Here is a 27,297-nt window from a genome sequence, read left to right on the forward strand (position 1 = left end):
GTCCCTCTGAAAAGTTCTTGTATGGAACCTGCCTAATGGGATTGCTTCGTAGGAAGCTACCATTTTTCCCAGGACTCGCGTGCAATGATGCACCGCTACCTATTTTGGTTTCAGGAAGTCTCTGACTAGAGATGACAACTCCTTGGCTTTCTCCTCCGGGAGAAACACTATTTCTGGTTTATGTCCAGAACCATCCCCAGGAACAGTAGACGTGTCATAGGAACCAGCTGTGACTTTGGACTGTTTAGAATCCAACTATGCTGTTGTAGCACTTTCCAAAATAGTGCTACCCCGACTACCAACTGCTCCTTGGACCTCGCCCTTATAACGAGATTTTTCAAGTACGGGATAATTACAACTCCCTTTTTTCGAAGGAGTATCATCATTTCGGCCATTACCTTGATAAAACACCCTCGGTGCCATGTACAGTCCAAACGGCAGTGTCTGGACTTGGTAATGGTAATCCTGTACCACAATCTGAGGTACTCCTGGCGAGGATGGTAAATGGGGACATGCAGGTAAGCATCCTTGATGTCCCTGGATACCATGTAATCCCCCTCGTCCAGGCTTGCAATAACCGCCCTGAGCGATTCCATCTTGAACTTGAATTTTTTTATGTTCAAGGATTTTAAATATAAAATGGGTCACACCGAACCATGCGGTTTCGGTACCCCAACCCGTGTGGAATAGTAACCCCGTCCTTGTTGAAGTAGGGGCACCTTGAGTATTACCTGCTGGGAATACCGCTTATTAATTGCCTCTAGCACAGCCTCCCTGCCTGAGGGAGTTGTCAGCAAGGCATATTTTAGGAAACGGCTGGGGGGAGACATCTCGAATTCCAGCTTGTACCCCTGAAATACTACTTGAAAGAAACAAGGATCCACCTGTGAGCGAGCCCACTAATTGCTGAAATTTTTGAGACGGCCCCCCACCGTACCTGGCTACACCTGTGGAGCACCCGCGTCATGGTGTGTACTCACAGGAGGCGGGGGAAGAATCTTGATTCTGGGAACAGGCTGACTGGTGCAGCTTTTTCCCTCTACCCTTGTCTCTGTACAGAAAGGAAGCGCCATTTGACCCGCTTGCTTTTCTGAAGCCGAAAGGACTGTACCTTTGTCTGTGAGGAAACCTGAGGTAAAATTATTTCTTCCCAGCAGTTGCTGTGGATACGAGGTCCCAGAGACCATCCCCAAATAATTCCTCACCCTTATAAGGCTCTCTATGCGCTTTTTAAGTCAGCATCACCTGTCCAGTGACAGGTCTCTAATACCCTCCTGACAGAATGGACATTACATTTATTTTGGATGCCAGCCGGCAAAATATCCCTCTGTGCATCCCCCATATATAAGACGACGTCTTTAATATGTTTTTATGTTTGCCAACTAGTATCCCTGTTTGACAGGGTCACCGACCACGCTGCAGCAGCACTATCTGCAGGTCTCAGTCTAGTACCTGAGTGTGTAAATACAGACTTCAGGATAGCCTCCTGTTTTTTATCAACAGGTACCTATTAAAGTGGCCGTATCCTAAGACGGCAGTGCCACCTTTTTTGACAAACGTGTGAGCGCCTTATCCACCCTAGGGGATATCTCCCAGCGTAACTTATCCTCCTGGCGGGAAAGGGTACGCCATCAGTAACTTTTTATAAATTACCAGTTTCTTAACGGGGGAACCCACGCTTTTCACACACTTCATTTATTCATCTGATGGGGGAACAAAACACTGCCTGTTTTTTCTCCCCAAACCTAAAACCCATTTATAGAGGTGCTTGGGTTAAAGTCAGAAATGTATAACACATTTTTTATTGCCGGGATCAAGTCACGGATGTTCCTAGTGGATTGTGTATATGTCTCCACCTTGTCGACACTGGAGTCAGACTCTGTGTCGACATCTGTGTCTGCCATCTGAGAGAGCGGGCGTTTTTGAGCCCCTGATGGCCTTTGAGACGCCTGGGCAGGCGCGGGCTGCGAAGCCGGCTGTCCCACAGCTGTTACGTCATCCACCCTTTTATGTAAGGAGTTGACACTGTCGGTTAATACCTTTTACCTATCTATCCACTCTGGTGTCGGCCCCACAGGGGGCGACATCACATATATCGGCCTCTGTTCCGTCACCATATAAGCCTCCTCATTCAACATGTCGACACAGCCGTACCGACACACCGCAGACACACAGGGAATGCTCTAAACGAGGACAGGACCCACAAAAGCCCTTTGGGGGGACAGAGTGAGAGTATGCCAGCACACACCAGAGCGCTATATAATGCAGGGACTAACTGAGTTATGTCCCCTATAGCTGCTGTTTTTATATATAATGTATACTGCGCCTAAATTTAGTGCCCCCCCTCTCTTTATTAACCCTTTGTAGACTGCAGGGGAGAGCTAGGGAGCTTCCTTCCAGCGGAGCTGTGAGGGAAAATGGCGCCAGTGTGCTGAGGAGATAGGCTCCGCCCCTTTTTCGCGGCCTATTCTCCCGTTTTTTATGGAATTCTGGCAGGGGTATTTACCTCATATATAGCCCCTGGGGCCATATATTGAGGTATTTTAGCCAGCCAAGGTGTTTTTATTGCTGCCTCAGGGCGCCCCCCCCAGCGCCCTGCACCCTCAGTGACCGAAGTGTGAAGTGTGTGAGAGGAGCAATGGCGCACAGCTGCAGTGCTGTGCGCTACCTTGGTGAAGACAGAGTCTTCATGCCGCCGATTTTCCGGACCATCTTCTTGCTTCTGGCTCTGTAAGGGGGACGGCGGCGCGGCTCCGGGACCGAACATCAAGGCTGGACCTGCGGTCGATCCCTCTGGAGCTAATGGTGTCCAGTAGCCTAAGAAGCCCAATCCGGCTGCAAGCAGGCGAGTTCGCTTCTTCTCCCCTTAGTCCCTCGCTGCAGTGAGCCTGTTGCCAGCAGGTCTCACTGAAAATAAAAAAAATCTAAGACTATTACTTTCTAAGAGCTCAGGAGAGCCCCTAGTGTGCATCCAACCTCGGCCGGGCACGAAATCTAACTGAGGCTTGGAGGAGGGTCATAGTGGGAGGAGCCAGTGCACACCAGGTAGTCTAAGATCTTTCTAGAGTGCCCAGCCTCCTTCGGAGCCCGCTATTCCCCATGGTCCTTACGGAGTTCCCAGCATCCACTAGGACGTCAGAGAAACCTAACTGAGGCTTGGAGGAGGGTCATAGGGGGAGGAGCCAGTGCACACCACCTGATCCTAAAGCTTTTACTTTTGGGCCCTGTCTCCTGCGGAGCCGCTATTCCCCATGGTCCTGACGGAGTCGCCAGCATCCACTTAGGACGTCAGAGAAATGCCCATAACTTGTGAGACCTCAGACAGACAGCAGAAGCCCAGTAACTGCAATTCCTGGACCTGTGACATTTTCACTGACTATATAAGGTTATTACTGGATGGCTCCTTATGATACCACATGTGTATTGTGGAAGACCGCTCCACATAAATCTGACATCACCTATACTGCTTGTGCACATGGGGGAGGGGGACCCTGCCATCCTGTGTGTGTCCCTAATCCCTATGCAAAGTTGCAAACCCCAGGTGTCTGCAGGGATATAACATGGGCAGTGTTCTCCCCTCACTTTATTTCCTAGTCAGTCCATGCCGTAAAATTCCCCTGCCAGGATGGCATACCCTGTGAGGTCACATCCCTTGTACTGGTGCCCCTTTAAAGGCTGCGAGTGCAAGCACGCAAATCCTGCCACCCCCATCTCACAAAACGCAGTCACGGATCCAGGGAGCTGCATGGGCGCACACACTGACTGCAAGCACGCCAGCAAGCAAAACATTACTAATGTGGGGCATATGTGTAAGGTGAATTACTGTGTGGAATTATGTGTATTATGGGCATTACTGTGTGCCATTATGCAGGGTTGAACTGGCCCACAGAGTAACCCCCCAGTGGGCCCCACTGCCTAAGTGTTGCTGGGTCAGAAGCAGAACTAGCGGCGGTGCTAGGGGGCACCAGACAAAATTTTGCCTAGGGCATCAAATTGGCTAGGGCCAGCTCTGGTTATAGCGGCATGTATCGTGCCGCTATAGCATTTCCTGCTTCGCCTCATTACCTAGGCGAAACAAAAAGGTACACCGATTAAATGTATTTACATCTCATCTGTTGGAGTGGGGGAGTGAACCCCCCATTGTTCCCCGCTACAGCACACAGCACATCAGCTTAGTACTGATACGCTGTGTCTCTCCTCCCAGCTGGCTTACTAAGCATGCGCGAGATCTTGCTTTAATCAGAGATCTGAGCAGCCCGGAGCCGGCAGCTGCACCAGGTACAGAACTGTCCCTGCTGTGGTGAATTGGCAATGACATCTGCAGCTGTCAATATCGATAGCTGCAGGTGTTTCAGATAGCAGTGCCGATATAGACAGGGGCGCATAGTGCCTCTGTCATGTAGTGCCCACTGCCAGAGTCATACATTGGGGAGAAGGGGTATCAGTACAAATAACGTGCGCTGATACTGCTTCTCGCCCATAATGGAGGATCATTCATCTACCCTGTAGTATCCCATGCTGCTCACACATCTAAAGATTTCATTATGGAACTCCAGCACAACTGCAAAAGACCCCTGTGAGGATCTTTTGCCTTCAACAGCCGCCTATTGTTCCCTTAGTGTATTATGTACACACTGGTACTTAGGAGACTACCAGGCCTCAAGCAGCAGGGGCTCATATAATTGGCTGGAGACCGTTGGATTATTGGCTGGTGTAGTAACTAAAACCAGATGCAGGAATGGCAGGACAATGGTTAACAAGAGTAACTACAGGATACTAGATGTGTTCAGGATGCTGAAGCAGGGTGTAGCAAGGATCTCTGAGCATAGTTGCATGCAGACTATGGATATGCACTTTAGCCACAAGAGTAATATTAATCCAGGAGAGCAAAACAATCCCCTAGCAGTGGTAAAAATGCTACGGAGGACTGAGGGCCTTATTCAGCATCAGTTGCACACGGACGCGGTGCACTAATTGGGGTTCCCGGTCACTGTGCGGAGAAAATGACTCCAAAAAAACATTAAAAACTCTTGTCGACCTTTTGGCCTGTCGACCTAGACCCTTTCGACCTAGAGACCCTGTTGACCTAGCATCCCTGTCGACCAATAGTGGTCGAACCAAACATGGTCAACCTAGACACTGTCGACCCTCTGAACCACACCCGCACGACAGTGCCCAAGCAAGAATTAAGCACTAGAAACTGGCTTTGATCTTGCACCATTTGGAATTCTTTCACCGTGTCCACGTACAACACATTGTGGCATGTGCCATATTTTTCATTGTAGGCTACAGCTGGCCAAAAGTTAATATTGTTCTGTTCTCCACAGTTCTGCTTCGAATGTGCCTTATAACCTACGGTAAATATATATATATATATATATATATATTAGTGATGTGCACCGGAAATTTTTCGGGTTTTGTGTTTTGGTTTTGGATTCGGTTCCGCGGCCGTGTTTTGGATTCGGACGCGTTATGGCAAAACCTCCCTGAAATTTTTTTTGTATGATTCGGGTGTTTTTTTTTACAAAAAAAACCCTCAAAAACAGCTTAAATCATAGAATTTGGGGGTCATTTTGATCCCATAGTATTATTAACCTCAATAACCATAATTTACACTCATTTTCAGTCTATTCTGAACACCTCACACCTCACAATATTATTTTTAGTCCTAAAATTTGCACCGAGGTCGCTGGATGGCTAAGCTAAGCGACACAAGTGGCCGACACAAACACCTGGCCCATCTAGGAGTGGCACTGCAATGTCAGACAGGATGGCACTTCAAAAAAATAGTCCCCAAACAGCACATGATGCAAAGAAAAAAAGAGGCGCAATGAGGTCGCTGTGTGACTAAGCTAAGCGACCCAAGTGGGCGACACAAACACCTGGCCCATCTAGGAGTGGCACTGCAGTGTCAGACATGATGGCACTTCAAAAAAATAGTCCCCAAACAGCACATGATGCAAAGAAAAAAAGAGGCGCACCAAGGTCGCTGAGTGACTAAGCTAAGCGATACAAGTGGCCGACACAAACACCTGGCCCATCTAGGTGTGGCACTGCAATGTCAGACAGGATGGCACTTCAAAAAAATAGTCCCCAAACAGCACATGATGCAAAGAAAAAAAGAGGCGCAATGAGGTAGCTGTGTGACTAAGCTAAGCGACCCAAGTGGCCGACACAAACACCTGGCCCATCTAGGAGTGGCACTGCAGTGTCATACAGGATGGCACTTCAAAAAAATAGTCCCCAAACAGCACATGATGCAAAGAAAAAAAGAGGCGCAATGAGGTAGCTGTGTGACTAAGCTAAGCGACCCAAGTGGCCGACACAAACACCTGGCCCATCTAGGAGTGGCAATGCAGTGTCAGACAGGATGGCACTTCAAAAAAATAGTCCCCAAACAGCACATGATGCAAAGAAAAATGAAAGAAAAAAGGGGTGCAAGATGGAATTGTCCTTGGGCCCTCCCACCCACCCTTATGTTGTATAAACAGGACATGCACACTTTAACAAACCCATCATTTCAGCGACAGGGTCTGCCACACGACTGTGACTGAAATGACTGGTTGGTTTGGGCCCCCACCAAAAAAGAAGCAATCAATCTCTCCTTGCACAAACTGGCTCTACAGAGGCAAGATGTCCACCTTATCATCATCCTCCGATTCCTCACCCCTTTCACTGTGTACATCCCCCTCCTCATAGATTATTAATTCGTCCCCACTGGAATCCACCATCTCAGATCCCTGTGTACTTTCTGGAGGCAATTGCTGGTGAATGTCTCCACGGAGGAATTGATTATAATTCATTTTGATGAACATCATCTTCTCCACATTTTCTGGAAGTAACCTCGTACGCCGATTGCTGACAAGGTGAGCGGCAGCACTAAACACTCTTTCGGAGTACACACTGGAGGGAGGGCAACTTAGGTAGAATAAAGCCAGTTTCTGCAAGGGCCTCCAAATTGCCTCTTTTTCCTGCCAGTATACATATGGACTGTCTGACGTGCCTACTTGGATGCGGTCACTCATATAATCCTCCACCATTCTTTCAATGATGACAGAATCATATGCAGTGACAGTAGACGACATGTCAGTAATCGTTGCCAGGTCCTTCAGTCCGGACCAGATGTCAGCACTCGCTCCAGACTGCCCTGCATCACCGCCAGGGGGTGGGCTCGGAATTCTTAGCCTTTTTCTCGCACCCCCAGTTGCGGGAGAATGTGAAGGAGGAGCTGTTGACGGGTCACGTTCCGCTTGACTTGACAATTTTCTCACCAGCAGGTCTTTGAACCTATGCAGACTTGTGTCTGCCGGAAAGAGAGATACAACGTAGGTTTTAAATCTAGGATCGAGCACGGTGGCCAAAATGTAGTGCTCTGATTTCAACAGATTGACCGTGAATCCTGGTTAAGCGAATTAAGGGCTCCATCCACAAGTCCCACATGCCTAGCGGAATCGCTCTGTTTTAGCTCCTCCTTCAATGTCTCCAGCTTCTTCTGCAAAAGCCTGATGAGGGGAATGACCTGACTCAGGCTGGCAGTGTCTGAACTGACTTCACGTGTGGCAAGTTCAAAGGGTTGCAGAACCTTGCACAACGTTGAAATCATTCTCCACTGCGCTTGAGTCAGGTGCATTCCCCCTCCTTTGCCTATATCGTGGGCAGATGTATAGGCTTGAATGGCCTTTTGCTGCTCCTCCATCCTCTGAAGCATATAGAGGGTTCAATTCCACCTCGTTACCACCTCTTGCTTCAGATGATGGCAGGGCAGGTTCAGGACTGTTTGCTGGTGCTCCAGTCTTCGGCACACGGTGGCTGAATGCCGAAAGTGGCCCGCAATTCTTCGGGCCACCGACAGCAGCTCTTGCACGCCCCTGTAGTTTTTTAAATAATTCTGCACCACCAAATTCAATGTATGTGCAAAACATGGGACGTGCTGGAATTTGCCCAGATGTAATGCACGCACAATATTGCTGGCGTTGTCCGATGTCACAAATCCCCAGGAGAGTCCAATTGGGGTAAGCCATTCTGCGATGATGTTACTCAGTTTCCGTAAGAGGTTGTCAGCTGTGTGCCTCTTATGGAAAGCGGTGATACAAAGCGTAGCCTGCCTAGGAACGAGTTGGCGTTTGCGAGATGCTGCTACTGATGCCGCCGCTGCTGTTCTTGCTGCGGGAGGCAATACATCTACCCAGTGGGCTGTCACAGTCATATAGTCCTGAGTCTGCCCTGCTCCACTTGTCCACATGTCCGTGGTTAAGTGGACATTGGGTACAACTGCATTTTTTAGGACACTGGTGACTCTTTTTCTGAGGTCTGTGTACATTTTCGGTATCGCCTGCCTAGAAAAATGGAACCTAGATGGTATTTGGTACCGGGGACACAGTACCTCAAACAAGTCTCTAGTTGCCTCTGAATTAACGGTGGATACCGGAACCACGTTTCTCACCACCCAGGCAGACAAGACCTGAGTTATCCGCTTTGCAGCAGGATGACTGCTGTGATATTTCATCTTCCTCGCAAAGGACTGTTGGACAGTCAATTGCTTACTGGAAGTAGTACAAGTGGTCTTCCGACTTCCCCTCTGGGATGACCATCGACTCCCAGCAGCAACAACAGCAGCGCCAGCAGCAGAAGGCGTTACACTCAAGGATGCATCGGAGGAATCCCAGGCAGGAGAGGACTCGTCAGACTTGCCAGTGACATGGCCTGCAGGACTATTGGCTTTCCTGTGTAAGGTGGAAGTTGACACTGAGGGAGTTGGTGGTGTGGTTTGCAGGAGCTTGGTTACAAGAGGAAGGGATTTAGTGGTCAGTGGACTCAGTGGCGTAACTAGAAATTTTTCTCCCCCAAGCCAAAAAATTCTTCGGCGCCCCCCCCCCCCCCCTATAATTGGCACTAGGAAAGGGACAAACAAGTGCGCGCCGAAGGCGCGCGGCGCCAAAAAGGGGCGTGGTTTTGTTTAAATGGGCGCGGCTTCGCATAAAGAGGCGTGGCATTGCAGGAATAGACTACCTTATACCCCAGTTTTGCAACCTGCACGCCCAGACGTTAGCCACCACAGGAAAGAAAAATAATCCTGATTCATGCCCCTTCCATTATTTGTCATTTTTCCTCCTTATAGTAATGCCCAGTATACATTATGCCACATACTGCAAAGGCCCTCAGACATTATGCCACACACAATAATGCACATGACACAATATGCACACACCGTAATGCCCCCGACACATTATGCCACACACCGTAATGTCTGTGACACATTATGACAGGAATCGCAATGCCTGTTATACATTATGCTACACACTGCAATGCCCCTGATACATTATAGCACATACCACAATGCCCATGATATAGTATACCACACACCGCAATGTCCGTGATACATTATGACACACACTGCAATGAACCTGAGACATTATACCACATACCACAATGCCCATGATATAGTATACCACACACCGCAATGTCCGTGATACATTATGACACACACCGCAATGCCCGTTATACATTATGCCACACTGCAATGACCCTGAGACATTATACCACATACCACAATGCCCGTGATATAGTATACAGACACCGTAATGCCTGACACATTATGCCACACACCGCAATGCCCATTATACATTATGCCACACACTGCAATGACCCTGACACATTATACCACATACCACAATGCCCGTGATCTAGTATACCATACACCGTAATGCCTGTGACACATACCGCAATGCCCGTTATACCCTATGCCACACTGCAATGCCCCTGAGACATTATACCACATACCACAATGCCCGTGATATAGTTTGCCACACACCGTAATGCCTGTGACACATTCTGACACACACCGCAATGTCCGTGATACATTATGCCACACACCGTAATGCCCATTACACATTAAGTCCTACATTAAGGCTTCTAATTACTTTTAAATTACCTGCTCGTTGCCAGGGGTTTCATGCTCTTGGTTCCATGCACGGTGCCAGGGGTTTTCATGCTCAGGGTGTCATGCTCGTTGCCAGGTGTTTCATGCACTCGGTGTCATGCTCGTTGCCAGGGGTTTCATGCACTGGGTGTCATGCTCATTGCTAGGGGGTAGTGCTTGTTGCTAGGGCTGTGCTCCCAGTGCCACATATGTCCTCAGTGCCAGATATTCCCCCACGGTGCCAGGTACTCACATGCCCCCAGTGCCAAATATAGCCTCTCCCCCCAGTGCCACATATGCCCCCAGTGCCAGATATTCCCCCACAATGCCAGGTGCTCACGTGCCCCCAGTGCCAAATATAGCCCCCCATGTGCCAGGTACACATACAGTGCCATATATGCCCCCTCAGTGCCCCCCCAGTGCCATATATGCCCCCTCAGTGCCATATATGCCCCCTCAGTGCCCCCCAGTGCCATATATGCCCCCTCAGTACCCCCCAGTGCCATATATGCCCCCTCAGTGCCCCCCCAGTGCCATATATGCCCCATCAGTGCCATATATGCCCCCTCAGTGCCATATATGCCCCCTCAGTGCCTCCCCAGTGCCATATATGCCCCCTCAGTGCCCCCCAGTGCCATCTATGCCCCCTCAGTGCCATATATGCCCTCAGTGCCCCCCAGTGCCATATATGCCCCCTCAGTGCCATATATGCCCCCTCAGTGCCCCCCGCAGTGCCATATATGCCCCCTCAGTGCCATATATGACCCCTCTGTGCCCCCCCAGTGCCATATATGCCCCCTCAGTGCCCCCAGTGCCATATATGCCCCTCATTGCCACCCCAGTGCCATATATGCCCCCTCAGGCCATATATGCCCCCTCAGTGCCCCCCCCCCTGTTCCATATATGCCCCCTCAGTGCCCCCCCAGTGCCATATATGCATACCTCCCGCAGTGTCCCGCAGTGGGAGGCTCCTACAGTCACTGCTCTGCATAGCAGAGCAGTAGTGAATAGACGCTGTGCGCATGCGCACAGCGTCTATTCAGCGCAGACAGTGGGAGAGAGGGCATGCCAGCAGCTCACAGAGCGCTGGGCATGCCCCCTCAGTGACGAAACGGGGGCGTGGCCCGCGATCGCGTGTCCTCCGCGAAGCCACGCCCCCTTTTCATAGGACACGCCCCCCGTCACGCCGGATACTCAGAGGGACACAGGAGAGGCGCACGCTGTGCCCTCCGTGTCCCTACTTCACAGCGGGGGGCTAGTGACAACAGATTGACATGCGGACGTTCGTCCGCATGTCAATCTGCTCTAAATCAGTGGCGGCGCCCCCGCAGCCCCTCGCCCCCAAGCCACCGCGAGGGCTGCGGGGGCAGTAGTTACGCCACTGAGTGGACTGCTTCTGCTGTCATCCAAAGTTTTTGAACTTGTCACTGACTTCTGATGAATGCGGACCAGGTGACATATAAGGGAGGATGTTCCTAGGTGGTTAACGTCCTTACCCCTACTTATTACAGCTTGACAAAGGCAACACACGGCTTGACACCTGTTGTCCGCATTTGTGTTGAAATAATTCCACACCGAAGAGGTGTTTTTTTTTATATTTTGACCAGGCATGTCAATGGCCATATTCGTCCCACGGACAACAGGTGTCTCCCCGGGTGCCTGACTTAAACAAACCACCTCACCATCAGAATCCTCCTTGTCAATTTCCTCCCCAGCGCCAGCAAAACCCATATCCTCATCCTGGTGTACTTCAACAGTGACATCTTCAATTTGACTATCAGGAACTGGACTGCGGGTGCTCCTTCCAGCACTTGCAGGGGGCGTGCAAATGGTGGAAGGCGCAAGCTCTTCCCGTCCAGTGTTGGGAAGGTCAGGCATCGCAACCGACACAATTGGACTCTCCTTGGGGATTTGTGATTTAGAAGAACGCACAGTTCTTTGCTGTGCTTTTGCCAGCTTAAGTCTTTTCATTTTTCTAGCGAGAGGATCCATCCTCATGTGAATCTGAACCACTAGCCATGAACATAGGCCAGGGCCTCAGCCGTTCCTTGCCACTCCGTGTCGTAAATGGCATATTGGCAAGTTTACGCTTCTCATCAGACGCTTTCAACTTTGATTTTTGGGTCATTTTACTGAACTTTTGTTTTTTGGATTTTACATGCTCTCTACTATGACATTGGGCATCGGTCTTGGCAGACGACGTTGACGGCATTTCATCGTCTCGGCCATGACTAGTGGCAGCAGATTCAGCACGAGGTGGAAGTGGATCTTGATCTTTCCCTATTTTAACCTCCACATTTTTGTTCTCCATTTTTTAATGTGTGGAATTATATGCCAGTATCAATAGCAATGGCCTACTACTATATATACTGCGCACAACTGAAATGCACCACAGGTATGGATGGATAGTATACTTGACGACACAGAGGTAGGTAGAGCAGTGGCCTTCCGTACCGTACTGCTATATATACTGGTGGCCACTGTCAGCAAACTGCAAAACTAAAATGCACCACAGGTATAGAATCTAGATGGATAGTATACTTGACGACACAGAGGTAGGTAGAGCAGTGGCCTTCCGTACCGTACTGCTATATATACTGGTGGTCACTGTCAGCAAACTGCAAAACTAAAATGCACCACAGGTATAGAATCTAGATGGATAGTATACTTGACGACACAGAGGTAGGTAGAGCAGTGGCCTTCCGTACCGTACTGCTATACTGGTGGTCACTGTCAGCAAAACTCTGCACTGTACTCCTCCTATATAATACTGCTGGTCCCCAGTCCCCACAATAAAGCAGTGTGAGCACAGATATATGCAGCACACTGAGCACAGATATGGAGTGTTTTTCAGGCAGACAACGTATACTGGTGGTCACTGGTCAGCAAAACTCTGCACTGTACTCCTCCTATATAATACAGCTGCTCCCCAGTCCCCACAATTAAGCAGTGTGAGCACAGATATATGCAGCACACTGAGCACAGATATGGAGTGTTTTTCAGGCAGACAACGTATACTGGTGGTCACTGTCAGCAAAACTCTGCACTGTACTCCTCCTATATAATACAGCTGCTCCCCAGTCCCCACAATTAAGCAGTGTGAGCACAGATATATGCAGCACACTGAGCACAGATATGGAGTGTTTTTCAGGCAGACAACGTATACTGGTGGTCACTGTCAGCAAAACTCTGCACTGTACTCCTCCTATATAATACAGCTGCTTCCCAGTCCCCACAATTAAGCAATAAGCACAAATATTTTTGCATCAAGAATTCAAGATTAATAAACGGAGAGGACGCCAGCCACGTCCTCTCCCTAACATTTCCAATGCACGAGTGAAAATGGCGGCGACGCGCGGCTGCTTATATAGAATCCGAATCTCGCGAGAATCCGACAGCGGGATGATGACGTTCGGGCGCGCTCGGGTTAACCGAGCCATACGGGAGAATACGAGTATGCCTCGGACCCGTGTAAAATGGGTGAAGTTCGGGGGGGTTCGGTTTCCGAGGAACCGAACCCGCTCATCACTAATATAATAAGAATTTACTCACCGGTAATTCTATTTCTCGTAGTCCGTAGTGGATGCTGGGTACTCCGTAAGGACCATGGGGAATAGACGGGCTCGGCAGGAGACTGGGCACTCTAAAAGAAAGATTAGGTACTATCTGGTGTGCACTGGCTCCTCCCTCTATGCCCCTCCTCCAGACCTCAGTTAGGGAAACTGTGCCCGGAAGAGCTGACACTACAAGGAAAGGATTTGGAATCCAGGGTAAGACTCATACCAGCCACACCAATCACACCGTACAACTCGTGATAACTATACCCAGTTAACAGTATGAATAACAACTGAGCCTCACTGAACAGATGGCTCATAACAATAACCCTTTAGTTAAGCAATAACTATATACAAGAATTGCAGAAAATACGCACTTGGGACGGGCTCCCAGCATCCACTACAGACTACGAGAAATAGAATTACCGGTGAGTAAATTCTTATTTTCTCTGACGTCCTAGTGGATGCTGGGTACTCCGTAAGGACCATGGGGATTATACCAAAGCTCCCAAACGGGCGGGAGAGTGCGGATGACTCTGCAGCACCGCATGAGCAAACTCAAGGTCCTCCTCAGCCATGGTATCAAACTTGTAGAATTTTTCAAACGTGTTTGACCCTGACCAGGTAGCTCGGCAAAGTTGTAATGTCGAGACCCCTTGGGCAGCCGCCCAAGAAGAGCCCCCTTCCTCGTGGAATGGGCTTTTACTGATTTAGGATGCGGCAGTCCAGCCGCAGAATGTGCAAGTTGAATCGTGCTACAGATCCAGCGAGCAATAGTCTGCTTAGAAGCAGGAGCACCCAGCTTGTTGGGTGCATGCAGGATAAACAGCGAGTTAGTATTTCTGACTCTAGCCGTCCTGGAACATAGATTTTCAGGGCCCGGACTACATCCAGCAACTTGGAGGCCTCCAAGTCCCGAGTAGCCGCAGGCACAACAATAGGTTGGTTCAAATGAAACGCTGATACCACCTTAGGGAGAAATTGGGGACGAATCCTCAATTCTGCCCTGTCCCTATGAAAGATCAGATAAGGGCTTTTACATGACAAAGCCGCCAATTCTGACACACGCCTAGCCGAAGCCAAGGCCAAATATATATGACCACTTTCCACGTGAGATACTTCAACTCCACGTTCTGAAGTGGCTCAAAACAATGTGATTTTAGGAAATCCAACACTACGTTGAGATCCCAAGGTGCCACTGGAGGCACAAAAGGGGCTGAATATGCAGCACTCCCTTAGCAACGTCTGAACTTCAGGTAGCGTCTTTCCTAGCCTTTAACAGCGTAGGAATCACTTCATCTGGAACGCCCTTTTCCGTTAGGATCCGGCGTTCAACCGCCCAGCCATCAAACGCAGCCGCGGTAAGTCTTGGAACAGACAGGGCCCCTGCAGTAACAGGTTCTGTCTGAGAGACAGAGGCCATGGGTCCTCTGAGATCATTTCTTGTAGTTCTGGGTACCAAGTTCTTCTTGGCCAATCCGGAACTACGAGTATAGTTCTTACTCCTCTCTTACTTACTATCCTCAGTACCTTGGGTATGAGAGGAAGAGGAGGGAACACATAAACCGACTGGTACACCCACGGTGTCACTAGTGCGTCCACAGCTATCGCCTGAGGGTCTCTTGACCTGGTGCAATACTTTTTTAGCTTTTTGTTGAGGCGGGACGCCATCATGTCCACCTGTGGCCGTTCCCAACGGTTTACAATCTGCGTGAAGACTTCTGGATGAAGTCCCCACTCTCCCGGGTGGAGGTCGTGCCTGCTGAGGAAGTCTGCTTCCTAGTTTTCCACACCCGGAATGAACACTGCTGACAGTGTTAGCACGTGATACTCCGCCCATCGGAGAATCCTTGTGGCTTCTGCCAACGCCATCCTGCTTCTTGTGCCGCCCTGTCGGTTTACATGGGCGACAGCCATGATGTTGTCTGACTGAATCAGCACCGGCTGGTTTTGAAGCAGGGGTTCTGCTTGCCTTAGGGCATTGTAAATGGCCCTTAGGTCCAGAATATTTATGTGTAGGGAAGTCTCCTGACACGACCATTGTCCTTGGAAGTTTCTTCCCTGAGTGACTGCTCCCCAACCTCGGAGGCTTGCATCCGTGGTCACCAGGACCCCGTCCTGAATGCCGAATCTGCGGCCCTCGAGAAGATGAGCACTCTGCAGCCACCACAGCAGAGACACCCTGGCCCTCGGGGACAAGGTGATCAGCCGATGCATCTGAAGATGCGATCCTCACTTGTCTAACAGGTCCAACTGAAAATTCCTTGCATGGAACCTGCCGACGGGAATTGCTTCGTAAGAAGTTACCATCTTTTCCAGGACTCGCGTGCAATGATGCACCGACACCTGTTTTGGTTTCAGGAGGTCTCTGACCAGAGATGACAACTCCTTGGCCTTCTCCTCCGGGAGAAACATCTTCTTCTGTTCTGTGTCCAGAAACATGCCCAATATCAGCAGACGCGTCGTAGGAACCAGCTGCGACTTTGGGATATTCAGAATCCAGCCGTGCTGTTGTAGCACTTCCTGAGATAGTGCTACTCCGATCAACGACTGCTCCTTGGACCTCGCCTTTATAAGGAGATCGTCCAAGTACGGGATAATTATAACTCCCTTCTTTCGAAGGAGTATCATCATTTTGGCCATTACCTTGGAACACACCCTCGGTGCCGTGGACAGACCAAACGGCAACGTCTGGAATTGGTAATGGCAGTTCTGTACCACAACCTTGAGGTACTCCTGGTGAGGTAGGTAAATGGGGACATGTAGGTAAGCATCCTTGATGTCCCGTGATACCATGTAATCCCCCTCTTCCAGGCTTGCAATAATCACCCTGAGCGATTCCATTTTGAACTTGAACTTCCTTATATAAGCGTTCAAGGATTTCAAATTTAGAATGGGTCTCACCGAACCGTCTGGTTTCGGTACCACAAACATTGTGGAATAGCAACCCCGTCCCTGTTGAAGGAGGGGAACTTTTATTATCACCTGCTGGAGGTACAGCTTGTGAATTGCCGCCAGTACTACCTCCCTGTCCTGGGGAGTAGCTGGCAAGGCTGATTTGAGGTAACGGCGAGGGGAAGACGTCTCGAACTCCAGCTTGTATCCCTGAGATACCACTTGTAGAACCCAGAGATCCACCTGTGAGCGAACCCACTGGTCGCTGAAGTTCAGGAGACGGGCCCCCACCGTACCTGGCTCCACATGTGGAGCCCCAGCGTCATGCGGTGGACTTAGTGGAAGCAGGGGAGGATTTTTGTTCTTGGGAACTGGCTGTATGGTGCAGCTTTTTCCCTCTACCCCTGCCTCTGGGCAGAAAGGACGCGCCTCTAACCCGCTTGCCTTTCTGAGGCCGAAAGGACTGTACTTGATAATACGGTGCTTTCTTAGGCTGTGAGGGAACCTGAGGTAAAAAAGTCGACTTCCCAGCTGTTGCTGTGGATACGAGGTCCGAAAGACCGTCCCCAAACAATTCCTCACCCTTGTAAGGCAAAATTTCCATGTGCCTTTAAGAATCAGCATCACCCGTCCACTGCCGAGTCCATAATACTCTCCTGGCAGAAATGGACATCGCATTAATTCTAGATGCCAGCCGGCAAATGTCCCTCTGTGCATCTCTCATATATAAGACTACGTCTTTAATATGCTCTATGGTTAGCAATATAGTGTCCCTGTCAAGGGAATCAATGTTATCAGACAGGGAATCAGACCACGCTGCTGCAGCACTGCACATCCATGCTGAAGCAATAGCAGGTCTCAGTATAGTACCTGAGTGTGTATACACAGACTTCAGGATAGCCTCCTGCTTTCTATCTGCAGGCTCCTTTAAGGCGGCCGTATCCTGAGACGGCAGTGCCACCTTTTTTGATAAGCGTGTGAGCGCCTTGTCCACCTTAGGGGATGTCTCCCAGCGTAACCTATCCGTTGGCGGGAAAGGGTACGCCAGTAGTAACCGTCTAGAAATTACTAGTTTCTTATCTGGTGAACCCCACACTTCTTCACACAATTCATTTAACTCATCAGATGGGGGAAAAGTCACTGGCTGCTTTTTCTCCCCAAACATAATACCCTTTTTTGTGGTAACCGGGTTAATGTCAGAAATGTGCAACACATTTTTCATTGCCGTAATCATGCATCGGATGGCCCTAGTGGATTGTATATTTGTCACATCCTCGTCGACACTGGAGTCAGACTCCGTGTCGACATCTGTGTCTGCCATCTGAGGTAGCGGGCGTTTTTGAGCCCCTGACGGCCTCTGAGATGCCTGGGCAGGCGCGGGCTGAGATGCCGGCTGTCCCAAAGCTGCGTCATCGAACCTTTTATGTAAGGAGTTGACACTGTCGGTTAATACCTTCCACATATCCATCCACTCAGGTGTCGGCCCCACAGGGGGCGACATCACACTTATCGGCACCTGCTCCGTCTCCACGTAAGCGTCCTCATCAAACATGTCGACACAGCCGTACCGACACACCGCACTCACACACAGGGAATGCTCTGACTGAGGACAGGACCCCACAAAGTCCTTTGGGGAGACAGAGAGAGAGTATGCCAGCACACACCACAGCGCTATATAAACAGGGATTTACACTAACAAAAGTGAATTTTCCCTATAGCTGCTTAATATACTCAGTTTGCGCCTAAATTTAGTGCCCCCCCCCCCTCTCTTTTTTACCCTTTGAGCCTGGAAACTGCAGGGGAGAGCCTGGGGAGCCGTCTTCCAGCGGAGCTGTGAAGAGAAAATGGCGCCGGTGTGCTGAGGGAGATAGCCCCGTCCCCTTCTCGGCGGGCTTCTCCCGCTTTTTTATATACTTTTATGGCGGGGGATTATGCACATATACAGTTTATTAGACTGTATTATGTGCTTTTTGCCATGTAAGGTACTCTAATTGCTGCCCAGGGCGCCCCCCGCGCCCAGCACCCATCAGTGACCGGAGTGTGTGGTGTGCATAGGGAGCATTGGCGCACAGCTGCAGTGCTGTGCGCTACCTTAATGAAGACCGAAGTCTTCAGCCGCCGATTTCCTCCGGTTTCTTCCGTCTTCTGGCTCTGCAAGGGGGACGGCGGCGCGGCTCCGGGAACGGACGATCGAGGTCGGGCCCTGTGTTCGATCCCTCTGGAGCTAATGGTGTCCAGTAGCCTAAGAAGCACAAGCTAGCTGCAAGCAGGTAGGTTTGCTTCTCTCCCCTAAGTCCCACGTAGCAGTGAGTCTGTTGCCAGCAGATCTCACTGAAAATAAAAAACCTAACAAATACTTTCTTTACTAGAAGCTCAGGAGAGCCCCTAGTGTGCAACCAGCTCGGGCCGGGCACAGATTCTAACTGAGGTCTGGAGGAGGGGCATAGAGGGAGGAGCCAGTGCACACCAGATAGTACCTAATCTTTCTTTTAGAGTGCCCAGTCTCCTGCGGAGCCCGTCTATTCCCCATGGTCCTTACGGAGTACCCAGCATCCACTAGGACGTCAGAGAAATATATATAACTCTAATATACATCTTTATTGGACTCTCTTTTCTTTTCAAGAAGTACTTCCTTGTTTAATATGCACCAAATAAATACCCTTTATATAGAGATGCCATGGAGAAATTTATGGATAAACAACAAAAGGGACCAAGAAGAGCGCATACTGCTAGGCCCCTGGTGTTGACCCTTGAAGCTCTCCTTTGCAGGGGAGGAACTGATGGACGGGAGATATAGCTTTCAATCAGCTCATCAAGTTAACATAAATAATTTCACCTTTACTTGACAAAATGTAAATGAGTCCATTTATTCCATCGTTGCCTAACATAGAAGCTCATTTAGGTTGTTCTTGCTGCTGCTATCTTTTGCAGTATGCAAGTGTGATTATATGCTAATACCATACCTCCCAACTTTACAGTTCCCTAAAGAGGGACACACGCGCGGCTTCGCCGCATGCTCTCCCGAAAAAGGGGCGTGGCCTAATTAAAGGGGGCGTGGCTTCACGGGAGGGCCCGCGATCGTGAGCCACGCCCCCGTTTTCGTCACTGAGGGGGCATGCCCAGCGCTCTGTGAGCCGCTGGCATGCCCCCTCTCCCTCTGACTCCAGTAAATAGACGCTGTGCGCATGCGCACAGCGTCTATTCACCCCTGCTCTGCTAAGCAGGGCAGCGAGTGACAGAGACTCCCAACTGTTCCCCCCACCGCGGGACACTGCGGCCCGCGGGTGGGACAGCGGGACAGTCCCTAAAAAACGGGACTGTCCCGCGAAAATCGGGACAGTTGGGAGGTATGTAATACAGGCAGAAGGTAACTTGAGCATATCGCATCAGATCTGTCCGACAGTGTAATTGTGCTGATTTATTAGTACCATCGTCACAAATCGGGACATTTCGGAGAGCCTGACTTCCTCTGAAGATTTGCAGGCTTAGCTGCTCTCCCGGAATGCAGAGGGTTGAGGCTAGATCCAAGTGGCCTAAGGGACCTTTTCCGTCAGGGGGAGGAGCCACAACACAAGGGGGAGGAGCTATGCCAGCGGGACAGTTGCTCTAGTATCCACCGCACCAACTATTACCTTTAGTAATTAGGTGGCGAGCGAAGCGAGCCACCGTGCCCGAAGCGTGGTGAGCGAAGCGAGCCCGCGAGGGTACTTTTTGGGTACCTTGTTCGGCCGTAGCCCCTCCCCCTGGTGACGGGTCTCCTCCCCTAGGTAAGTCAGAAGGTCCCTTCTCCCACTCCGATATAGAATCAACCGAATGCAGAGGGCTCTCCAGTAGCAAGCAAGATCGCAACTCCTAACTTATCATGGCCACGAAATGCCATCTGAACGGCCATGACACGCCTGCATTTACCCGAACAGTCCCTTTTCCCACCCCCAAATGCTGTCTACCTGTCGCTCACGTTAAGACTCATTCCTTGGTGCGGCCGCAATCTCAATTCATTCACTGTGCGTGCGCACTGCGGCTCATTAAGAAAATATTGACCTATGTACGTACAATAGCCAATTTGCGACAGCACCTGAATGAGCCTCATACTCGACACCTGAAGGAAGCAGAGCTGCATATCTGCCCAGTTCAAGTTGATTTGCTGGTAGCACAGAAAATAATGTGCACCCACAAATCTACTATTATATTACGTCTCTGCATGATAAACTGGAGGACCTTGAAAACAGGAACACACTGTGGGGCCTATTTATGATTTTCTTTTCTTTCTTTTTTTTTTACAAAAATGTGAAAACAGAGGTTTTCTCACTCTTTTCACATTTTTTTAGTGTCATTTAAATTGACCACATCTTCAGAAATAACTTAAAACTCTGAGCGCCCTAAAATTCAATTCAATGCCCCAAAATTCATGCTTGCTGTTACACGTCATGGCTGCATCAATTACAAGCAGGGCAAAAAGCGGAACCACAATATTTATATTTCAGATATATTGATACACGATGACGCAGAGGGTAGGAGAGAGAACGAGAGGAATTACCCACCGGCCTGTAGGCGTCGCTGCTGCAAAATGAGACGGCTCTCCCGAGCGTCGGGCTGCTCTCTTTCTCCGAGGCCGAGCTGCTACTGCGCTTGTTGTGCTGCTGCCCATACAGCATGGCGGCTGCGGAGAAGACCACTAAGGAGAAGCTGCTCTCGGTGCTGGATGACTTGGAAGTACTGTCCAGGTAACCGTGCGCCGCTGCAGGCTGTGATGAGACAGGAATGGCTGTGTCACACTATACACACGGATGTCTGTGTGCCTGCTTATACCCTGGTAACAATAGCACCGTCCCCACCATTACTGTCTCATTCATTCACACATGCTGGGTATTGGCTGCTATAGCAGGTAAGTATAGTAGTAGGCTCAGGCTAGGATGCTGTGGGAAGCCACATGGCTCAGGTTGGGATGCTATGGGACCTCTTCAACTCAGAACCAGCTCTGTCCCAGAAGCAGCTAAGGGTTAGCATACATTCTACGTTATGCCAGCACCACCTGATATTGGAGGAACACGTATTCATGCTGTTCAAATTCTTTATGACTACATATAATTGCTCAGACAATTGTATTTTGGCAGTCAGTTCATTAACCAATGATAGTCCTATGTCCCTAGTGTATCTGTATGTGTGCTTATTTGTTTCCTGCTCAGCAGACCTAGTTAATCCTGTGATGATGTGTCCCTTTTTATTTGTGACTATAGGTGCATACGCACTTGCTGATAAAATTAACGTTGCTCATTTTCAGCAACGACGACTGATGCGCGTTCCCGCTGGTAGTTAACGACACTCGCTGTCTGCCGTGCATGCATGCTCAATTTGGACTGTCGTCCAAGAGCTGCCTGCCCGGCCGCTGCGTGACATCAGAGTGCTATGAACGTCATATCGCTCAGTGTGTACGGCCGACCGCCTGGCCCGGGAGGGGGAAACACTAGACGACGTCGCTCATAGAGCACGTCGTCTAGTGTGTATGCACCTCATGGAATTGGGAGGAGATCGTTTAGCAGTGCACAGAATGTAATCACTGAGTGATCTGCAGTCTCCTAGGCAATGTAAATGCTACATTATACACAGGCTGGTGGGTTCAAACTTTTTCAAACCAGTGTTATTTGCTAGTCTATTCTTCCATGTAGCTATAGCAGACTTATGCAACCTCTTTAGCTGCAAGCTGCTATGGCACTAGAAGTCCCAGAAAGCCCATCTAGCTTCAGTTTTGGACACTACTTTTAACTTTCTGTATAAGCAGATTGAATAAGGGATGTATTTGATAGCTATATATTTTTCTCTAACGTCCTAGAGGATGCTGGGGACTCCGTAAGGACCATGGGGAATAGACTGGCTCCGCAGGAGATAGGGCACTTTAAGAAAGCTTTGGACTCTGGGTGTGCACTGGCTCCTCCCTCTATGCCCCACCTCCAGACCTCAGTTTTACACTGTGCCCAGAGCAAGATGGGTGCACTGCAGAGAGCTCTCCAGAGTTCTCTGCCTAGAACAGGGGTGGGCAATTATTTCAGCTGGGGGGCCGCTTAACACTTCCAGTGAATGTTCGAGGGCCACACACATGGGCGGGGACTAATATGAATGACAAATATTTGTAGGAGTAAGTCCTGGGCTGCGCAGAGACTGCACAAAGTAGATTTTTGCAGCTCTGCGTACACATACGATCGTACACTTGCACGGGTGAATTTACATTCACCCTGGGGGCGGCGACTACCCGAACGCAGGACAGCAAAATTTGCAGCACAGTGATCAGGTCTGAATCAGCTTCTTAGTCAGCAGTTGCTGAAAAATAAGACCCGTTATAGGGCCCAATTCTGACCCGGTCGCAGCTGTGTATTTTCGCACAGCAGATGATCGGGTCTGAACTGCGCATGCATTGCAGTGCGCAGGCACGTCGGTCCGCCGCGCTGGGGAGCGTCGGGCAGTGATGGGATGGTGCGAACAAAGCGATCGTACAGGCGATCGCAAGGTGATTGACAGAAAGAGGCCGTTTGTGGGTGGTAACTGACCGGTTTAGAGGAGTGCACGGAAAAATGCAGGAGAGACCAGGCGTTTGGAGGGAGGGTTTCTGACGTCCGCTCCGGCCCCGATCATCCCACTGGAAGAGTAAGTCCTGGGCTGCGCAGAGACTGCACAAACTTCTGTTTCTGCAGCTCTCCTGCACATGCGATTACCCTCCTCCCCCTGTAGGCGGTGACTACCTGATCGTAGCAGTGCAAAAATCACACCCTAGCGATCAGTTCTGAATTAGGCCCATAGTTTTTTATATATATATATACACAAAGTGTAGTAATCCCGGCACTCCCTCTCCAAATGGCAATGTGCTGCAGTGCCCTCCTAGAGAAACAATGCTGATCCTCAATATAATGGATGGAGACAGGCGGCACTCAAGCAGACTCAAATAGAGTGAAAAAAGCGGTCCGTTTATTGATCCAATATGGATCAATAAACGGACCGCTTTTTTCACTCTATTTGAGGCTGCTTGAGTGCCGCCTGTCTCCATCCATTATATATATATATATATATATATATATATATATCTATATATATATCTATATATATATATATATATATCTCTATAAAAACATAGTATTATATACATATATATATATATATATATATATATATATATATATATATCTGTAAAAACACACACACCATGTGTGTAGCCCCCTCAGCGATAGCGATGCGCGGCCCCGCACATCGCTATCGCTGCTGCTAGATTGCATGCAGGCCAATCTAGCGGGTCGCTCACTTCACCCGCTGGGTGAAGTGATCGCCCCCCCTCGTCTCCCCCCGCACGGTCAGCACAGATCGCGCTGTGCTGAGCGGCAGGAGAAATGTGTGCTGAGCGGTTCGCTCAGCACACATCTCTCCCAAATCGGCCCGTGGGTACTTGGCTTAAAAAACATATCCAGTAATAAAAAAAATAAAAATAAAAAACTGCTGAAAACAAACAAACAAACAAACAGCATCCTGTGTAATGCTGTTATCAATCGTATTCACAGCTCCCCTCTCCCTTAAACCCATATAGTAGTCTCTACCCCCCTTCCCCCACCCCTGAACCCACATAGCAGTCAATACCCCCCTTCCCCTGAACCTATACAGCAGTCTCTACCCCCCTCCTCTCCACTCTCCCCCCCCCCGCCCTCCTCCTCCTCCCCCCGCCCCCCCCCCCCCCCCCCGTACCCATATAGCAGCTTTACCTTAGATGTGTTTTTTTCACTGTGGCAGATCTGCTGCCCAGATTATCCACCTTCCCTGCCAGATCCGCTGCCCGCTGCGCAGAGCCGCTGCTGCTACCCGCTGCACTCTCCTGCCGTGGCTCCGCCCCTATGCCGCCCAGCGCCTGATGTCACAGAGGAAATCCCGGTCAGCAGACCGGGTATTTCCTCAGCGGCGCTGCGTCTCGGAGCTTCGTAGCGCAATGACAAGCGGCTCAGCCGGGCCGCTTGTCATTGCACAGTGGTATGGGACAGCGGGCCAGGCAGAATCGGTTCGCGGGCCGCATCCGGCCCGCGGGCCGCATGTTGCCCACCCCTAGCCTAGAAGCATTTTTGTTTGGATTTTTTTCTTTCTACATTTTACTTTTTCACAGGGAGCACTGCTGGCAACAGGCTCCCTGCATCGTGGGACTGAGGAGAGAGGAGCAGACCTTCTTGTCAAAGATAGGCTCTGCTTCCTCGGCTACTGGACACCATTAGCTCCAGAGGGGGTGAACGCAGGTTCTTACTGGGCGTCCACCCCCGGAGCTGCGCCGCCTTTCTCCTCACAGAGCTAGAAGTACAGAAGTCGTCAGGCGGCAGAAGCCTTCAGCTTCACTGAGGTAACGCACAGCACTGCAGCTGTGCGTCATTGCTCCCATACACCCCACATACTCCGGTCACTGTAAGGGTGCAGGGCGCCCTGGGCGGCAATATAAGCCTCTGCATGGCATAAAGAATATATACATGTACAGGTGCGCTCTGTACATGTGTATAAAAGAGCCCCCGCTATATTTCACTAAGTTTGAGCGGGGCTTCTCCCTCAGCACTCACCAGCGCCATTTTCTCTCCACAGCACTGCCGAGAGGAAGCTCCCCGGACTCTCCCCTGCTTACACACGGTGAAAGGGTGCTTAAAAGAGGGGGGGGGGGCACATAATTGGTGGTTTACATATTATACAGCGCTGCTGGGGAAAAACAATTTGTGTTGGTCTCCAGGGTTATTGCGCTGGGGTGTGTGCTGGCTTACTCTCTCTCTCTCTCTCTCCAAAGGGCCTTCAGGAAAGGGGTTCCCTGTGTGTGTGTGTGTGTGTGTGTGTGTGTGAAGTGTGTCGGTACGCGTGTGTCGACGTGTTTGACGAGGAAGGCTCGCTTAATGTGGAGGGGGAGTGCTTGAATGTCAGGTCGCCGTTGGCAACGCCGACACCGGAATGGGTGGATATGCTGAATGACATTTGCATTCAAGACAATCTATTGCATAAAAGATTAGACCAAGCAGAAGCTAGGGATCAGTCAGGTAGCCAGTCCATGCCTGTCCCTGGGGCGCCAGGTCCTTCGGGGTCTCAGAAGCGCACCATATCCCAGATCGATGACACAGATACTGACTCTAGTGTCGACTATGAAGATGCAAAATTACAGCCAAAGGTGGCTAAAGGTATACGGTACATGATTATGGCCATTAAAGAGGTTTTGCATATTACTGAGGAACCCCCTGTCCCTGACACGAGGGTACACATGTATAAAGGGAAAAAGCCTGAGGTCACTTTCCCATCCTCATTTGAATTAAGTGACTTGTGCGAAAAGGCTTGGGAATCTCCGGATAGGAGACCACAAGTTCCCAAAAGGATTCTCATGGCATATCCTTTTCCACAAACTGATAGGATACGCTGAGAATCTTCGCCAAAAGTTGACAAGGCGCTGACACGTTTGTCCAAAAAGGTGGCACTGCCTTCTCAGGATACGGCTTCCCTCAAGGAACCTACTGATCGCAGGCAGAAAATTACCTTAAAGCACATTTACAATCATTCCGGTACTATTGCTCGACTGGCTATGGCGTCGGCCTGGGTTTGTAGTGCGGTTGTAGCATGGGCAGATTCCTTATCTACGGAAATTGACACCTTAGATAGGGACGCCATTCAAATGACCATAGAGCATATCAGAGATCCTGCCTTGTATATGAGGGATGCTCAGAGAGACATTTGTTTATTAAGCTCCAGAATAAATGCTATGTCTATTTCTGCTAGGCGGCTCTTGTGGACCCGACAGTGGACGGGAGATGCCGATTCAAAGCGGCATATGGAGTCCTTGCCTTACAAGGGGGTGGAGTTGTTTGGAGACGGCATCTCGGATCTTGACGCTACGGCTGGTAAGTCAAATTTCTTACCTTATGTCCCCCCGTAACATACAAAAAAGGCACCTCATTATCAAATGCAGTCCTTTCGTTCCAATAAAAACAAGAAGGTACGTGGATCATCCTTTGTTGCCAGAGGGAAAGGCAGGGGAAAAAAGCTGCACACAGCTATTTCCCAAGAGCAGAAGTCCTCCCCCGCGTCGGCACAGTCCACCGCATGACGCTGGGGCTTTCCGGGGGGAGGCAGATCTGGTGGGGGCTCGTCTTCGATTTTTCAACCACGTCTGGGTTCACTCGCAGGTGGATCCCTGGGCATTAGAAATTGTTTCCCAGGGATACAGGCTGGAATTCGAAGACTTGCCTCCTCGCCGATTTTTCAAATCTGCTCTGCCGGCTTCCCCGTCGGAGAGGGAGCTATTGTTGACAGCAATCCAAAAATTGTATACTCAACAGGTGATTGTCACAGTTCCTCATCTCCAGCAAGGAGAGGGATATTACTCAACCCTGTTTGTGGTCCCGAAACCGGACGGTTCGGTCAGACCCATTTTAAACCTGAAATCTCTGAACCTGTACTTGAAGAGGTTCAAGTTCAAAATGGAATCACTCAGGGCGGTCATCGGCAGCCTGGAGGGGGGGGGATTGGATGGTGTCCCTGGACATAAAGGATGCTTACCTTCATGTTCCGATATTCCCCCCCGCATCAGGCGTTCCTGAGATTTGCAGTGCAGGACTATCACTACCAATTTCAGACGTTGCCGTTTGGGCTTTCCACGGCCCCGAGAATTTTCACCAAGGTAATGGCGGAAATGATGGTGCTCCTGCGCAGGCAGGGGGTCACAATTATCCCATACTTGGACGAACTCCTCAGAAAGGCGAGATCTCGGGAGAGGTTGCTGGACAGCGTGTCTCTGTCCATGAAGACGTTGCAGTTACACGGCTGGATTATCAATATACCGAAGTCCCAGCTAGTCCCTACAACGCGTCTGACCTTTTTGGGGCTGATTCTAGACACAGACCTGAAAAAGGTTTTTCTTCCGATCGAAAAGGTTCAGGAGCTCATAGC

At 50.0% G+C, this 27,297-nt stretch overlaps 1 protein-coding gene across 2 annotated transcripts in view; it reads left to right on the forward strand.

The window, feature by feature from the left end:
• Positions 1–20,863: 20,863 nt before the first annotated feature.
• The window catches only part of MED4 (mediator complex subunit 4), a 48,773-nt gene continuing 42,339 nt past the window's right edge, over positions 20,864–27,297 (forward strand). Inside the window, exon 1 of one of the 2 annotated variants that reach the window (XM_063952795.1) lies at positions 20,864–21,092. In XM_063952795.1, coding sequence (XP_063808865.1) covers positions 21,022–21,092 — 71 coding nt within the window. In that variant the 5' untranslated portion in view covers positions 20,864–21,021. Of the gene's footprint in view, positions 21,093–21,136; positions 21,254–27,297 lie in introns of those variants that run through there. The other variant, XM_063952796.1, reaches the window with a different exon arrangement.

The sequence above is a fragment of the Pseudophryne corroboree genome, chromosome 2 (genome assembly GCF_028390025.1).
Source record: "Pseudophryne corroboree isolate aPseCor3 chromosome 2, aPseCor3.hap2, whole genome shotgun sequence".
NCBI classification, from domain to species: Eukaryota; Metazoa; Chordata; class Amphibia; order Anura; family Myobatrachidae; genus Pseudophryne; species Pseudophryne corroboree.